Source organism: Crinia signifera, chromosome 7 (genome assembly GCF_055691185.1).
Source record: "Crinia signifera chromosome 7, ASM5569118v1, whole genome shotgun sequence".
NCBI lineage: Eukaryota > Metazoa > Chordata > Amphibia > Anura > Myobatrachidae > Crinia > Crinia signifera.
The window spans coordinates 149,611,972-149,625,831 of record NC_139223.1 but is presented as its reverse complement, the minus strand read 5'-3'; the positions used below and the strand labels follow the sequence as shown (position 1 = coordinate 149,625,831).

General features: G+C 42.0%; 1 protein-coding gene across 1 annotated transcript in view; it reads right to left on the bottom strand.

Annotated features, from left to right (window-relative positions):
• Positions 1-244: 244 nt before the first annotated feature.
• LOC146020665 (dipeptidyl peptidase 4-like) overlaps positions 245-13,860 on the bottom strand; it is a 122,319-nt gene continuing 108,703 nt past the window's right edge. Inside the window, exons 18-27 of the mRNA XM_083153944.1 lie at positions 13,257-13,304; positions 11,801-11,899; positions 11,555-11,624; positions 10,239-10,433; positions 9,455-9,509; positions 7,981-8,080; positions 6,349-6,413; positions 5,215-5,287; positions 4,572-4,645; positions 245-3,067 (exon numbers count right to left, since the gene is read on the bottom strand). Coding sequence (XP_083010070.1) covers positions 2,969-3,067; positions 4,572-4,645; positions 5,215-5,287; positions 6,349-6,413; positions 7,981-8,080; positions 9,455-9,509; positions 10,239-10,433; positions 11,555-11,624; positions 11,801-11,899; positions 13,257-13,304 — 878 coding nt within the window. The 3' untranslated portion in view covers positions 245-2,968. The remainder of the gene's footprint in view (positions 3,068-4,571; positions 4,646-5,214; positions 5,288-6,348; positions 6,414-7,980; positions 8,081-9,454; positions 9,510-10,238; positions 10,434-11,554; positions 11,625-11,800; positions 11,900-13,256; positions 13,305-13,860) is intronic.

Sequence of the window (13,860 nt, the reverse complement as noted above, 5' to 3'; positions counted from 1 at the left end):
CTTCCCTTATTTGCTGATACTTTTTTCATACAGTATTAGTAGCGGTTATGCATGGGGAGTAGTATAAAATACTGACACTCATTAAGTCACCACCATAATATCAACATGATCCAACATGCGGAATGTTGACATGCAGCTGACATGAGTCTAACCTGTTGGTGTGACACTATTTACTTTGGAAATATAATCATTATAGTTTAAACAAATCGAGCTCAAGTTCATACACAAATCAAACGCACAGAAATGTACATGTGACATTTTATTACTTTGTCCAGCAGCTGAAATCACTGAGAAAATATAAAAAAAAAAAAAAAAGTTGTAAACATTTTAAAATATCCATATCCACTGTATTACGACATAAAATGAGCAAAGTTCATATAAAATTTTATTTTTTAAGTTAAGGATGAATTTACCTTCCAGAAACTTACATCACATTTTCATTTAGCTTAAGAACCATCAGTTTTCAAAAAAAAAAAGAGAGAGAGAGAGACCGGATTGGTGACAGATTACATAGATCTATTGTAGATGTTGGTGCACATATAACTCCCCAAACAGTGGGGGGGATTCAGATCACTCAGGTGCGAATTCGCCCACGGTACCAATGGTGCGAATATGCGCATGTGCGAACGCCTTGGTCAAGTTTAACACTCACCAGGGCGTTCACTAAACGGTGGGTGGGAATGGGTCGGATGCAGAGGACCGCCCAGAGTTTTAATGGTCCCTGCGAAAGCATGCGTGCCCATGCATCCTTTGGGCGGGCGGCTAACGTCACATGACATCAGCGCCGCCCCCAATCCACCGGACAGAGGGCATCTGATAAGTAAGTATAGCCTTAGCATTCAGAGTGAAGGCAGGAGAAATCATTCGATGGTGAGCGACCATCAATTGATTTCTCCTGCATGCGAATGGATGTGTAAGTGTACACACCCACTCTCATGCTAGTGGATTCAGTCAGCAGGGGGGGGGAGACATTCATTGGGTAGGGCAGCCATTGTCTGCTTGATAGGCAGCGAATGTACACTACCTAGCAAACAGGTCTGAATCAGGCTCTGTAATCCTACACAAATATCCGTGGCTTGGCAGCTTACAGGGGGCAGATGCATTAAGCCTGGAGAAGGAGTGGAGATCAAGTGGAAGGTGATAACGCACCAGCCAATCAACTGTGTTTAAAAATGTCAGTTGGGAGTAGATTGGCTGGTCCCTTATCTTCTTCCACTTTATATCTTCTTCCGGCTTAATACTGTACATCCGCCCCATTATGTGATGGGTACAAAGTGAAGAAATAGGAGATGTGGAACAAAGGACAATGCACAGTACTGGAGAGGAATAAGTGGAAGAGGAAAGCAGTGGGCTGGGGATGATAGCTTGAATGTAAACCATTGCAATAAATAACAGAACAATGGTTGGCAAAGTTTGTTAAGGTTATCTTCATGTAAAATAGTTCATTATTAACAGCACTCAGGTCATCTTGCCCAGCCTACAAGCAGTGGTGGCAGCTGCCAGTCATGTTCTGTGGTGCCATAAAGGGAAAAGTAATGTGTAGAAGACCAGTTTATAATCTTTTCTCTTTATTCATTCATGCTGGTTTATATCTCCAGAAAACCGCTTTTATAAAGGTTTATTCTCCCAGCAGGAGGAGCGGAAATTTGAATCTTGAATTTGAAGAGCAGCAATCTAAAATCCATGTAATCTTTGTGGAATCTTTGTTAAGTTTTGTGAAATTGAAACACACAGTGCTCTCATACAGTATATTAAGTGCTATCAGCAGTCAGATACTAGACAGGTGCCATGAACATTGAAAATAGTAGTATTCTCTGGTGCAATCCTGAGAAGGTCCTGGTTCAGAAGATCTGAAATGCATCAAGTCACACTACACATTTTCCCCCAGTAGCTCTGAAGTCATATTCAAATTAAAAATCGCAAATACTGAAGAAAGTGGGAAACTGAAGATTAGGAACAAGCGACATCACAAAGGTCAAAGGCATGATGTCAGTGATGTCACACAATTATAGCGAATTGGCAACTTACATTTCATATGAATAGTAGCTCATAATGTCTCCCTGTCTTCAGGTGACATACAATATCAAACAGGACAATTCAATAGAGGAAAAGCTTAGAAATATTATACAACCATAAAAAGCATGGGCCATTGTACATGTACAACTGTATATTACTGAGTGCCCATAACCATTCCACAACAATTACAGCCATACAGTATATGGATGAGATGTATCAAGCCTTCTAAAGAGGACAGATAGATAAGTTGCCCATAGCAACTAGTTTCTAGGTCTCGTTTATCAAGAAAATGTTATGTAATGCTAGAAGAAGAAGTCTTCTTCTCCACCAATCGTCTTCAGAAGACTTGATACATCTGCCCCTTAACTTATCAGATTGTGGTGATTTCAGCTTTGCTAGTGATACTTATGATGACGTGTGCAAAGGGTTAAATGTCCCTTAGTGATTATATAAGCATAACCAGTTTTAATTATTCAGTAGGCAAGCTTAATAGATTTGGTTTTGAAAACATTATTTAGTACATTCAGTTTTAATTAGATGCTAGTTAAAATTGAATAAACATGAGGGAGCATTATAAGTATTTCAATATTCCCAAAGCTGCTAGATCATAACGCTGGTAATATGAGGGAATGTGTTTGCTGGTGTAGCGAATTCCTCTTATCAAATGGAATGATATTATTACTATATAAATAGTTGATATAGGTCTTCGTCTACTACAAAAAAAAAAACAGGGTGTGGGAACTCTGCATATATCATCCATACTTTGAAAACATCCATTAGATTGTGCAATCAATACATTATTACAGCAGGTGCTGATGTCATGTCCTTGGCTTATCCATGTTTAGCATCTGGTCTGTGCTTCTGACGTCAATCATCTTTGGTAATGTAGGAGGAAATATAAAGCTTCCCCAGAGATCACAGTGTAAAGGTCACATATTGGTTTTGCCAACAGTTAGTGAAGATCAAAACATTGTTTCAGATAATGACTCATATGAGTGTAGATGTGTCTGTTGGCCAGTCCTCCTATCCCGTGGTCTTTATCAGTGTACCACTAAAAAGAGAGAGAAACATAATTAGGAATATTATTACTTATTGCACTGTTTTTCAATCACTCTGCCGCAGTACACGTGTGCCTTGAGCTGTTCTCAAGTGTGCCCTCAGATCTAGAGATGCCCAAACCAGTTTACAGCCACCACCAGTTTAACTGTTATTTACTGGTCTCTTCTTTTCATGTAAATGGACAATTTATTTTATTTTTGTTGCCTGTGGGGACCAGTGTGATTGTTTTTTTTATATGGGGGCCAACAGGTTTTTTTTTTTTCTGTGGGGGCCAATGTGTTTTGCCATGTGGGGATCTCATGGCGTGCCTTGCCAATTTTAAAATCTTATTTAGTGTGACCCAAGGTAAAAAAGGTTTAAAATCACTGACTAATTGCAACAAAAGTGAGTTCGTTTCGATGAGTCCCATACACAATGGGCAATTTTGAGCTGAAAGTGTGTGTATGGCCCGGCGGTGATTGGTGATGCACTCTGAGTGGCGGGATGGACGGCTTTCCATAGCGTCCTGCTATGGAAAGCCATCCACCCCCAGGAAAATCGCTTTAACTTGTGTATGCACTGAGCGATTTTAAGCATCATCACAATTGCAAAACTCCCAGTGTGTATGCAAATTTAATGGGATGCACTGTATAGTTTTTATTTCATTTCTGCAAGAAAGAAGTGCATTTGTAGCCATAATTCTAGCAATGCCATTGTTAGTATGGTCTGGCTTCTGCAGTGTCTAACAAAGTACATAAACAATGAGCAGCACCAGAGAACAGTGTCTTAAGCTTGGTGCTCACTTTTATGATTACTCTGCTGATTGGTTGAAATGGCATCTTACAGCCTAAAAGGACTCTCATGCAGGGCAGCATGCTAAGAACTACAATAATAGTTTCTTTGTTAGTAGTGTTCACTCTGCTCTTGAGAGCACCATATTGACGACATACACAAAAGGTTGACACAAAAAAATGGTTGACATGGCAATGGTCAACACATTAGAAGGTCGACATGAGATATTTTAATCTTTTTTTACAATCTACATACACTCTAATTGGGAATAGTAAAGTTCGCTGAGTATGATGAGTGAATCGAGTCTTGCCAAGGGACACAGTACACTATTTTGGAGTCTATGTGATGAATTCTACACATTGACCCCCAAAAACATGAAAAACTCATGTCAACCATGTCATATGTCGACAATTTCCATGTCGATATTTTGATGTCAACTGATTGACTGTTGATCCTTTATACCAGGGATGGGGAACCTTTTGGCCCTACCGCTGTTGCTGAACTTCACATCCCAGCATGCACTGCTACAGTTTTGCTATTTGGCCATGCTAAAACTGTATCAAAGCATTCTACGATGTGTGGTTCAACAACAGCTGGAGAGCCAAATGTTCCCCATCCCTGCTTTGTACCATAACCGACACATTCTGCGGCACAAATTTTGAATTGAGTTCAAACATGACCAGATTTGCTTGAGACCTCAAATCCTAAATTGATTATAAACTTACCATGGTTTCAAAATCTACTTGGGCATCGACAAGAGCTTTGGAGATCTGAGCTGCTTGTTGGAAGTGAACATTGTCTAAAGAAAGAAGAGAGAATATTATTAGTAAACCTCACATATTGTATACAGGGGATGCAGTTGAAATCCCGACCGCCGGAATCCTGGCACTTTGTCCCTCTCTGGGTGTCCACAACACCCATATAGGGAGAATAAATGAGTGTGCCGAGCGTAGCGAGACACCGGCCCGCTGCGTGGCGAGCCCCCCCCTTGTCAGGATTCCGGTGGTCGGGATTCTGGCGTCGGGATTTTGACCGCCAGGATTCCGACCGCCGGGATTTCAAACCAATCCCGTATACAGGAGCTGCACACAGAATCTGAAACCTCATATTTGGATTGACTTTTGACTAATCCTTTTTCAGTAGCTAAGGGGTTAAAGCCGAAAGTGTGGTGTTAGAAGTAGCACCAGACTGTGATTCACATTAAATAATTATATTGCTAATAATTTACATTCACAGACAATTAGTGTTAAAATAAAGAGTTCTGTCATGGTCATCGTGATATAACATTTGGCCATCAGGTTCTGTTTTGTCAGTTTTGATGCTGGAAATCTGTCATAGATACTGGAAGACTAATTAGAGGAGACTCACCATCTGCTGTGCCGTGGATTAGGAGGTATCCCACGTCCTTAAACTTCTCCGCTCTAGACATGACCGTTGAACTCTGCAATGAACAAGAAACAAAAGAGAATTTCAATTTGGTTATAATTTAATAATATAGAACTGGGTTCTCATACAGGGGGTAACCGTTTATTCTTAATAAGTTAAATCAGTCAATAATTAAAACAGAACTTTCATCAAGTTATAATTATAAAGTAAATGAACTAGTGCTGACAGCCTAACCTACTGGCCATAGAAGTAGCCGGGATGGTAAGAGCATACTTGCTGGTTTTGCTTCCCCCTCCTGAAGGTCGGTGGAGCACGGCTGGTATAGTGCCATATGGCCAGGAGGTAGATAGGGTGGATTAGGGGGATGACCGATGGGTAGATGGGTGATCTGAGGCATGGCCACACATTCACGTCATTGTGGCTCCACCTCCCACCAAACATCACGGTACAAAAGGGGATCGGTCAATGATGGTGCATTTTAGAATGAATTGTGTAATCAGGTCACACTTGGTCCGCCTACTTGTGTTATTTAAATGGGTGGCTCAGGGGGTCAGGAGGGATTGGGGGACTTGCCCATCTTCCCGGAGAGCCAGGAGCAGCTTCCTATTTTTGGGACCCTCTTGGTTATTCCGGGAGGTAGGTAAGTATGGGTAACATTTGGCTCCAATTATTTTCACACTTACCCCTGAATCTGCCCCTGCCAGAAGAAGCACGGTGCACCCTGTACAGTGGCACACATACTGTTTTTTTGTATTTTGTTTGAGGAGCAATTCCAGGTGGACCCACATCCAAAGTCATCACTAACCTTGAGGCTCAATTCTACATTAAAACATGCTCAGAGGGAATCTAAGAGACTAGAGCCCATACTAGACTGCTACTCAAATTCTGGAGCGTTCTGATAGGACTTGGTAATGCACTATTCTTTCACAGCTCACGCTCTGATTGGATCCAACTTCTAGTTAGACAGGAGCTGCATTACAGCACATACATTACAACAACCAATCAGTATTATATGTATTGCATCTGTCTTCTCCATGAGTAAACACAATAGTTACACATATACTGTATGACCGGCATGGGTGCATCTGTAATATATCTCCAGTTCTGTTGTCTTACCTGGTAATTCTGAAGGTTATCGTCTGCTGTTGGAAGGCTCATGTACCTCTCTGTATAAATAGTGTCTGTAATGCATAGATCAAATAATAAATATATTGGCTATATTTCACAGCAACGGACACAGGGGTACATTTACTAAAGCTTCTGAAAATGAAAAGAGGTGATGTTGCCCATAGCAACCAATCAGATTCTGTCTCTCATTTCTATATTTCATCCTAGAAAATGACAGACAGAATCTGTATTTTTGCTATGGGCAACACCACCTTTTTTAATATTTAGAAGCTTTAGTAAAATTACCTCATAGAGGCCCTTATTCTGATCGATGCGGTAATATCCGCGTGCGTTCGTGCCGCCGATGTTTTGTGTCTGCGCATGTGCAGAGGCGTCTCTGCGCATGTGCGAGCGGGGCGTACGGCCACATCCCGCATGAAATGTGAACACTCCGAACAGGGGGTGGAGAGGGGCGTGAAGGGCTATTTGGGCTCATTACCATATGCATACGCCCCGCGTTTCATGGGCGTTCCCATGCAAACGCTGGGCGTACGTATGGTAATGCGGCCGTGACGCACGTGTAGGGGGCGGACATATGACATCGCCGGATGTCAGCTGCCCGCCCAGATCCCTGCTTTTGCACGTAAAAATGTCCGTGTGGTCTGAGGTTGCGGGAGCTGGTGGACCACTCGGTCCTGCATTCGATGGTCTGCGACCATCGAATGATGGGGGAGGTTCCCTGAGATGGAGGAGGCGTATTCCATGAAAAATACACGTGCGGTCCGTTCGGCCACCTTCTTACCGCGTACGGACGGAGTTGGCGATCCGTATGGAAGGCGGGGTTTAGGACGCACGGTGCTGGCCGCATATTCGGATCCGGCCGCACCGATCAGAATAAGGGCCAGAGTGATTGACGTATACATTATTATTATGTTACACAATTTATTATTGTAATTGACAGTGACCTGTACAATACAGATGTGTCCTTATACGCTGTGGCTCGAGATACGCCAAAAAGCACCTCTCAAGGGCCTAATTCAGACTCGAATGCTAATTAGAGAATTTGCAATTTGAGTGACTGCGCATGCATGAGAGGAAAATGCAAATGGATCATAAAACACAATTAAGCCAGAGTTTGGGTGGCGTAAACCTGCCATTTTCGGTGTGTTTTTGGATTTCCAAGGCAGTTTTGAGGACAGTCTATGATGTCAGCGATGAGCACTTCTCACAGATTAATGGAAGCCTTGGAGTTACTCATAATTGCACAGATGGTAAAAACTGTTCGATGGTTCGGGAATTGCATATACGACTGGATTGCGACTAACGATCCATTCGCAATTCCCTCACAATTTAGCAGAGGGCATCTTCTCTTTCTGTATTACTAGAGTACTACAGTACTACTGACTTAGAGCACCTCAGTCGCACCGGGTATTTTGTGCAATATAACGCACCGACACTCAAATGTAAGAGAACACGTGCATAAATATCAGCATGGTTACAGAGGCTAGAAATGATCCTACCGCTTAGCTTTCCATGTACCAAGAAGGGCCAGTGATGACATTTTCATTAGAGCTTAACCACTTGCCTGGCATGGCTGCATCTGTGGCGCTAATAATGAAAACATAAATACAAGTAACATACCGTAATAATGCCAGCTTGCTACAGGGGCTACTGCGATTCCACACTTGAAAACACCACTTCCACTGCCAAGCACCATTGATGATACATAACCTCCGTAAGACTGCAATAAAACACCATAGATGAACAGTTAACATTATCTATGCACTCGTATAGGATACATTACTTACAGTAGTATTTCTAAGTTGTTTAAAAGTCAGTTCCTATGTACTTTATAGTACATTAAGCTCTAGTCAAAATAATGCATGCACTGTATTGTAGCAGAAGTATCATCAGGGTATTCTTGCAAATGCTTTATGAGGCTTACACAGAGGCGGAACTACCATTGGTGCAACAGGTGCATTGCACCGGGGCCTCTGAGGACAAAGGGGCCCATTGCTGCCCAGACAAGCAGCTTATACCCCTGTCACCCATTGGTGCGGGGCCTAAATTATACTTTTGCACCTGGGCACAGCACTCACAAGTTCCGCCACTGGGCTTACAGCAAGTGAACGTTTTTCAGTTGTCCACATTGTCACGTTCTTTGGTGACACAACTCAATTTACAAGGCAAAGTACCTTCTATAGGCCACATTCAGCATGGATTGCTAATAAGAAATGAAGCCATTGAACAGTTTCTTCCATCTGCGCCAGTCTTCCTCTAATATGTTTAAGCATTAGGGTGGAAGTGGTCATTGCTGACAAAACCACCCTTTTCCCATTTCTGTCTTTACATAATATACTGATGACAGCCATATTTATCTACACTCCACAGAGATTTTGAAAAGAGATAATAATTTATCAAAGGACAGTTAAGAAAAATTGATTAAGTGCGAGTTTAATGGTTACTTGAATGACAATCAAAGGAAACATATCTTCTATGTAGTAATTAGGGCCTGATTCAGACCTATTCACTAGGCTAACGATCAGTCAAACGCCGCCCGTCGCCTGACTGCCCCCCCTCCCCCACTAGCATGCAAGGGGATGTGTACGAGAACAGCCTGGACTGACTTTTCATTTAAATGGTGATCCCTGAATTCGGGGCGGGAGCTAACATCATGTGCCGCCCGCCCCAAGCAGGAAGCAGGCATCGAAATGCCTGTATTAGCAGGGGAACGCCTGGTATTTTTATGGGTACGCCCATAAAATGCTGGGCCTTCCCCTGCTACCGCCCCCGGCCCGCCCCCTCTCCGCCTCTCCTGGAGCGACACTACCTTGGCTTAGTGTGAAACTCGCCGAAGCCGCTCACTCCTGGGGTTTGCGCATGCACATATTTGAGTATGCGCAAACCCCCAAACATCGGGACAGAGCCGAATTCAGACCCTAACGTGTCTAAATTAGCTCTTACTCCATTATGGACAGCTCAATCCTAGGAGTTCAAAAGTTCCATACTGTACATTAATCGTTATAGGCTGTTTTTTATTTTTATTTTAAACTAACCAACATAATAGTCACTAACCCTATAGCACACAGATGAATGCTATTTTGTTAATACTTACCCATCCCCAAATAGCTATTCTTGTTGGATCAACAAATCCCAAGGATATGAAGTGCCTAAAAGAAAACTTACAGATCAATATCTTCATATGAACTAGGCATAACATTAAAGCTCCTCTATGGTCTAGGCAGTCACATTGAAGGGGGAATAAATATTATGTGAATGTTTGCTATCGATTTACAAAAGGCATATACTGTATCAGGTTAAAAATGACCACTATGCAGTCACTGGGAGACCGGGGTGTATAGTCTCCCTGTGCTTGAGTGGGTTTCCTCCGGGTATTCTGGTTTCCTCCCACAATCCAAAAATATACTGGTAGGTTAATTGGCTTCCAACAAAATTAACCCTAGAATATGTGTGTGTGCGTGTACATGTGGTAGGGAATATAGATTGTAAGCTCCACTGGAGCAGGGACTGATGTGAGTTTTCTAATATTCTCTGTAAAGCGCTGCGGAATATGTGTGTGTTATATAAATAACTGGTAATAATAATAATAATAATATGTTAAGCAGCTGCAAGTAGGTTATTAAATGTTATCCAAAGTGAATGAGGACCTTAGTACAAACATCTTCGAAGGTGAAAATAAAAAGGAAATAGAAAATTAAAAAAATGTATAGAATTATGTACAGACCCATCCTTATGTATTTAAAAATTGAGCAGAGTTGTATTATAGGTGGTAGACTATGTAAGTAGTATCAGTATAACATGTTGTATGTACTGTAATGACTGCATACGATTATGGACCAGAAGAAGTGACTATTTTGAGTGCTACAACATACGCGCACCTGGCAGCAGCGATCTGATCTTCTACCTCTACTGTCCCCAGCCTCCGATATAACTGATGCAGGATTTTGTCACCCTGGTATCCGCTCCCTCTGCCATCAAAGCTAGCCACAATAATCTTCTCAGTGCTGGCAAGGTACGTAGCCCAATTTAGCCTGAAATATTGATCAACTTTCTGACTGCAAGGTCCCCCATACCTGTAAAATTTCAATTATTTCGTTAGTGAAGCATCATTAAAGTTTCTAAGCACAAATCACTTTTGCAGAGTTAAGTTAAAAAACAGGAATGGTAAATAGACAAAAGAAAGGGGAAGCATTTTCTCCAGGGCACAAAACATCGCACGCATGGAGAGACAGAAAGGTGCCATCCAGTAGGTGCCCAGGGAAGGGTAAAGAAGTACATGCTTGTGTCGCAGTGTCTACCTGCATCTGATTACACTGTGTACAGTACCTTATTATTTTTCCAGCACACAGTAGTACCATCTTGCCTGCTACAAACGGGGATGGGGGACAACAAAGTAATTGACTGATTAGAAATTTAGCATAAACTGACTGAGACAGTTGGGTGGGGGGATTTGGCATACATTGACTAAATGAGGAGGTGTTGGGGAGTAATTTGGTATAGCCTAACCGACTTTGTGGTGGTCATTTGGTATACACTGACTGACTTGTGGGAAATTTGGCAAATACTGACTGAGGGTGGAATGGCGTGGAGAGATATTTCGAGAAAGGGGGGCATATTAGTGTCTTGGTTAAGGCCCCATGAAGTTTAAGGGGGAATTCAATCCCCCACCATTATTTCTGACCGGGGAAATAGCAGCAGGTGCCTATTCAATGCTGTCTTTATCAACAGCATTGAACAGGCATCTCGGCAGAACGGACCCAACTATAGAAGCAGTTCGTGGATTGTCAAGCTCCCGGCTGTATCTCGACGATCCATAACCGTATCTCTCGGTCACGCCCTTTTTCGGTGTTCGGCGGGCAGAACATTTAATCCCGCCTGCTGAGATGCAGTCGAGTGGGCCAAGAATGGGACCAGGGCCCGACAGTCGTGACCTGGGATTGAATACCGCCCTAACTCTGGTTTAGCATACCATGCATAAACAGAACACTTTTATGTACAATTCAGAAAACCTTTCATAGATTGTAAGCTTGTGAGCAGGGCCCTCCGACTTCTATAGCGGTCTGTTACTACCCAGTTTTTTTTATCACTGTTGTTTCCAATTGTAAAGCACGACAGAATATGCTGCGCTATATAAGGAAATGTAAATCAATCAGTAAATAAATACTAGTAATGTAGAACAATTAGTAGCACTTACACATCAATCAATAAGGGATATTTCTTTGATTTGTCAAAGAAAGGAGGTAATATCAACTGATACCACAAATCTAAAATAAAAACAAAAACAGTCAGTATTATATAAATAGTCATAGATCCTTATGTAACAGCCCGTGAGATGCCGGCTTCAGCACCATTATGGCAATTTAGGCTTTATTTAAAAAAGCATCAATAATTGAGACTGTAAAACCAGCCTGGTTAATTGTTACTTCAGTTTGAAACTTACCAAATCCATGAAGAGATATCGAATTGATTTCTTTTGTGGGCAGCTGAATATCTTCAAGCAAGTGTTGTAATTCTTCATTACTTTCAAAAACTTTTATTTCTAAAAGAAAAAGAAAATAATCCTTTAGTAAAAATATGAATGGATTTAAATGAACTTGCTTCTATATACATGTAATTGCACATATGACATGGCTCTATTGCGCTAATTTAAGTGCCCAGAATCCCACAGAGAAGGCCTAAGATCAACACTGGGAAATATGGTTAAGTGGAAAATAGATTCTGGGCACACAGAAGTATTATTCTCCTTATTCAAATCCGTGCCCTTCTTGTGCTCAGTGTGAAAGGAAATGTGCAAAGTGTAGAAAGTCAAATAATCCCACGATTCCTGGAACAGTAGGGTCCTTTGGGAGCAAGATCTTGAGAAATGTTAATATTTTAAGTGAAATATCAGAGTAAAAAAAAACTCTGGCGTGACCACCTCCCACAATCAGGTCATGCCCCAAAAATTATTAAAAAAAGAAAAAGAGAGTGAACCCCCCCCCCCCTCTAAAGTCAAGGGAGGTGTTATTATCCCACCTCTTCAGCAGCAGCAGCAGCACCACACACCTACAGCATCTGCTGAGATGACAGCAGGCTCAGCATGAGTTCTCACACTGTCAGTGAGATGCTCATGCTGAGCCTGCTGTCAGCACATGCTGCAGGTGTGTGCTGCTGCTGCTGCCACCTGGGAGGGATGGAGGGGGAGGGGGTCGGACCAGGTCCCCGCCGGGGCCCCTCTACCAAGCCCGAGTAATTAGTAATTAATTTTATTATTTGAGGGGGAAGAGCATTGTAAATGTTTTATTAATGTCTGAGGTGGGTGGGGGGGATGTATTACTGAGGTCTTGTTATTATTATAATATTATCGGGGTGTATTCATATTATCTGTGTTATATAGCAGCCACTGATGGTCAGGGGTGCCAACCATCTCCCTGAAATGAGGGAGGGGGTGTGGGACCTGGGCCCCTCCATTAAAACATGCTCTCTCCCTTTCATTTATATTTCACTGAGGCATGGCCACAGCCCCTCCCTGAGGCCCTGCCCCATCTGGTGGACACACCTCCTCCCTTTTACCTATCGGCACCCCTGTCAACAGGAAAAACAGTCTTGGCTAAAAATTCAAATTTCAAAAATGTTTCCAACTTTAGCTTAAGACTTTTACTACCTATTAAAGTCCAAGACGTAAATATTTTTGCAGCACTTGGATATTTCCAGAGCTACAGACCCTAAATTTTGGCTGAAAATAATAATCCCAAAAATGCCCTAGCAACTGCTTGTAACATTAGGTACATATCCAAAATGTATCACGGTGGAGATAAAAGTTGATTTTGGCGTCTGGTTTTAACATGCAAGCAATAATCTGTCCTACACATAAATACAGTATGTTCAATTTGACTATAAGACTTGAGAGATATTACCTGTATCATCACTGGACCGGTGAAGGGTGTATATTGGGATTTCTGGTCCTGTTCAGGGAAATAAAAGACAAACTGAGTAAGTTCAGACCTTTATTTATAATCAATAACAATGAATCTATTCTGCTGAAAAACAATGTCCAGCTTTCAATCCAGTGTGACCGGCATTGGCTGTTCTAGAGAAAGATGGATTCCCATGGAATGTTCCCTTAATTGATATATATCTCACTTGCTGTGTTTCTTGAGAAAGGGGTGTACGGCCCGAAACGTTGCTAATAAATTCCACAGTTATTTTTACACCATCTAAAGGTCTCTGAGTGTGCGTGTGTGTGTGTGTGAGACGCGCTGGTACATTTGTCATCTCTCCTTTCCCTAATGCTGATCATTGGTAATGGAGCATTCACAGAGTTGTGGGAGTGTGAAAATGTGCCAGTTTCTCAGAAATCTCTTGCACCAAGTATAGGACTCACTGTGCGCCCTAATAACTATGATAACTATGGCAGATACAGAAATACTGTAAATACATTCAGCCTCTTCCACTTCTTCATCATTTGAATACATGAACCAGATTTGCTTACACCTATTATATAGTATAAATCTATGTACA